The 3,590-nt window shown below is 61.6% G+C and overlaps 1 protein-coding gene across 1 annotated transcript; it reads right to left on the reverse strand.

The window, feature by feature from the left end:
- Window positions 1-2,057: 2,057 nt before the first annotated feature.
- Window positions 2,058-3,220, reverse strand: LOC131807579 (neuroendocrine secretory protein 55). The gene has a single exon (XM_059133057.1). It carries the CDS (start codon window positions 2,831-2,833, stop codon window positions 2,096-2,098), a length of 738 nt encoding a protein of 245 aa, XP_058989040.1. The 5' UTR covers window positions 2,834-3,220; the 3' UTR covers window positions 2,058-2,095.
- Between the last annotated feature and the right edge of the window lie 370 nt (window positions 3,221-3,590).

Raw genomic sequence — 3,590 nt, forward strand, 5'->3', positions numbered from 1 at the left:
ATGAAAAACCTCGCTCTGCAGGAAAAGGGGGTCCCCAGACTACCCAGTCTGGGAAGAGGGCGCCCAACACCAAATCAAGCCAACCCAAACCCTGGCTTCTGTTGCACACTCACTAGACACATTTTACTTGGTGAACTCGGGCTGCTAAGACATTACCAGAGGAAAAACACTTAATGCCACAGAAAGGAACAGCATCTCTGCTGACATAGAGCAGAAATTGCAACTTTGGGGAGCTCATCTCACTTAGGCAATCTCCCACATTAAGCCAAAGGCAGGGCACGCCTGGCCCTTCTGCAGGTCCTCGGCAGCCTCCAGCCTTCGGACACCTGCCCGCTGCCCAAGGAAGCCCCCTGCTCACAAGTGCCTTCCCAGCACTTCCTAGTTAAGACCATAAACCCGACCAACAGTCATTAGTCAGCGCCGCAGCCGGCAGAACTGTGTTCCAGGGTGCCGAGGCGCCCTTCGTAGGGGAGACAGGGAAGGAAGACGATGGACAGTGTTCTTTCTGTCTTCCCTTTTTCTTAAGAGTCTATAAACCCGACCGATCTTTTCATTTGAAGCCTCAGAACGCTTTGCCCCCCCCCCTTCCGCCCCCAACTTCCTGATCATCAGACTAGCTCAAACCGGCGCAAATCAAGACGCGCGCGCACCAAGAACAAATCAGTTTCCATATTGGATGAGGTTTTGTAACATATATTTCACTTCTCAGTCTTTCTCCAGGGTTGGCGAGTAAGGCACACTTTATGCTCCGAAGATGCGTTACCGGACTGCAGCCGTTTTTGTCCTCTGGCAACAGGGTGGTTTCACCTCCCGGTTACAGATTCCAAACTTAGCTCCACCCGAGCTGAAAATGGCGGGTGCGCCGCCTTCCCTCCCCGAGGCTGCCCAAGCCTCCGGCCCCTGCCCCCTTTCGACCGACCCAAGGACGCAAGTCCAATCAGACACCTTTCCCCGGCTCGGCGGAGCCGCGCTCTTTGGGGACTCACTGTAGAATATCCTGATGAGAGACGCGATCCTCTCTCCAGCCCCGTTTCTTGTGTCGCTTTATCTTTCCGCTCGGCACTGCCTTGCGGCCCTCTTAACCCCACTCTTCCATCCCCAGGGCCTTGCGCAGACAGCCCCAGACCTCTCCGGCCAAGCTGCACCCAGCCCCGTCGCCAGATCAACTGCGCCAAAACCTTAGCGATGCCCCGACGTGACCAAGCTCGTGCCACCAACTCTGGGAGCCTGTAGGGGTACCCCCTATGACCCCGTACCTTCTCTGCCAGCCCTCCAAGTACGCGTAACTCGTGGGGAACCGCCGGCCAGCCTGGAGAGGTCGGCTCTGGAGCGCGCGGGCAGGTGCGCACGCTCTTTGCGGCGTGCTTGGCCCCGTGCGCGCCCGGAGGCGAGTGGCGGCGGCCAGGACTGGCGCACAGGGGCGGGAGCCCTGGCGCCGAGGTCCCACGGCTCCAAATTGGCAGCGTTAGGACCTGGGCTCCGGGCTCCCAGCGCCTTAAAGCGCCGCGCGCGACTTTTCCCGGAGCCGGCAGTCTCCGGACTTCTCGCCCAATCCCAGTGTGATTACTTTTCGCACATTGCAACAGTGTAGCTACAGCGCGGCCGCTCTCGCACGGTGAAAGTTGGCGCTTGCACTTAAGAACTACGTTTCGGGCGCCCGCCAAGGCCAACTGGTTTGAGACTAGTGTTTAAGAGGAAAAAAGGCATGTAAAACAGGGGACTTACCCGTGCCTTTGGGTGTGCAGCTCGAAACCTGGGGCGCGCCGGGGGTTCAGTCGCGCGTCCTGGACACCAGCGCGGAGACCTCAGGCTGTCTCCAGCGGGGCGCGCAGAGCGCCCCGCCGTCCAACAAGCCTTTGGCCACCTGGGCGCTGCCGGCGTCCTCCCAGCGTCCTGGGGAGCCTCCCCCGGCTCGTCCTGGCCCCCAGCCTCCCCGCTCAGGCTAGCTGAGCCCACTGGCCTCCCGCATTCCTCCTAACCTGCCTTTCCTTCTCCTCCCTCCCTCCCTCCCGCGGCTCCCACACCGACCCCGGTTTGGCGGCGGGCAACTAACCTGAATCAAAGAAAACAAGGAGAATCTGGACGGCGTCCTCCATTAGTGACGCCGGATGGGGATGGGTCCCCTTTTGGAAGGGGACTCCGGGGATGGGTCGCGGCGGGTGGGCTTCTTCGGCTTGCAGCGGCGCTGCTGCTTCTTCTCCTTTGGCTCCTCGGATTCTTCGGGGTCCCTCGGATCCTTGTCCTCGGGCTCGGGCTCCTCCCCCTGTCTGGGGTTCTGGGGCTCCTGAGTGCTGGGCTGCGCGCGACTCGGGGAGGCGTCGGGGCTCCGCAATCTCAGAGCGTTCAGACGCTCGGTGAGAGATTGGCCGAAGGTGGTGTGCTTTGGCACCACGGGGCCGCGCTCGTCTTCTGGCTCGGTCTCGGGCTCAGTGGCGGGGGCGGTCTCAGGCTCGGTCTCGAAGTCGGTCTCGGATTCGATTTCAGACTCGGTCTCGGTCTCGGTCTCAGATTCGTAGTCAAACTCTTCCTCGTACTCTAGGCACTCGGGGAGGGACAGCTCGAGGTCTCCCTCTTCGTGCTCGTGGTCAGATTCGGGGGGCTCGGGGAATACCTGGGCGGCGGAGCGGTGGTGGGCGTTAAGGAAGCTCCGGCGCTGCTGGGCGGCCGCGCGCTGCTGGGCGCGGGCGTTGGAGGTGGCAAGGGCGCGGAGGAGCGCGATGGAGCAGGAGAGCCAGAGGAGCGCGGTGGCTGCCCGGCGGCCGATGGGTGGGCACAGATCGTTGTAGTTGTGGCGAGCTCGGCGCCACTGCTGAGCCCGGGACCTACGATCCATTCTCTTAGGCGCACACCGAGAAGACCACCCGCCCTCTGGCTCTGCAGAGAGCGGCTCCGATGCGCATTGGCTGCTAGAGCCGAAAAAGGTGCACCCCACGAGGTGAGAAGCTGGGTCCGGAGGTCCCAGCCCCACCTCGGTGTGAGGGGAAAAGGGGAAGCACCTACCTGCCTGACCACTCAACTTTCTAAAGCTCCGCGCCCCTGCTTGCCTGTCCGAGTAAGAAGAAGGGAAGGGAAAAAAAGGAGAAAAAGTCTTCCTCCGCCTCGGCTCCTCTCTCTAAGTCTCAGACTCTGCAGTCTAAGACCCGGGAGAGGTGCCTCCGCTGGTCCTCTCGCCTGGGAGAGGAAAGAGGAGACTGAGGTGGGGAGGACGCGGCGGAGAGGTTCTGCAAAGTTGCGCGCCCGGACTTCTGCCGGGCATGTGCAGTAAGGAGGCGGGGGCGCCTCCCCGCGAGCTGCGCGGTGGCGCCGAGCCCGTGGCGCAGACCCTAGTGGGCCGGCAGGTGGCAGGAGGGAACCTTGTTTGAAAGGATTTGGGCGAAGCGAGGAGCGGGGGGTCTGGCGGGTGCCAAGGACCAAAACAAGTGAGCGAGCTAGCCACAGGTTAGGGTACTTGGGCAGCTGGGCATGGTTCTCCATGGGGTCCATACCCCTCCCCAACTCCTGGGTAATCGGTAAAATGCAGCTAAAAACCAGACCGCAAAATTGCAGATACTCGGCAGAACAAAACGAGGGGTCTGTGCATGGGTATTAGT

This window comes from Mustela lutreola, chromosome 9 (genome assembly GCF_030435805.1).
Source record: "Mustela lutreola isolate mMusLut2 chromosome 9, mMusLut2.pri, whole genome shotgun sequence".
NCBI classification, from domain to species: domain Eukaryota; kingdom Metazoa; phylum Chordata; class Mammalia; order Carnivora; family Mustelidae; genus Mustela; species Mustela lutreola.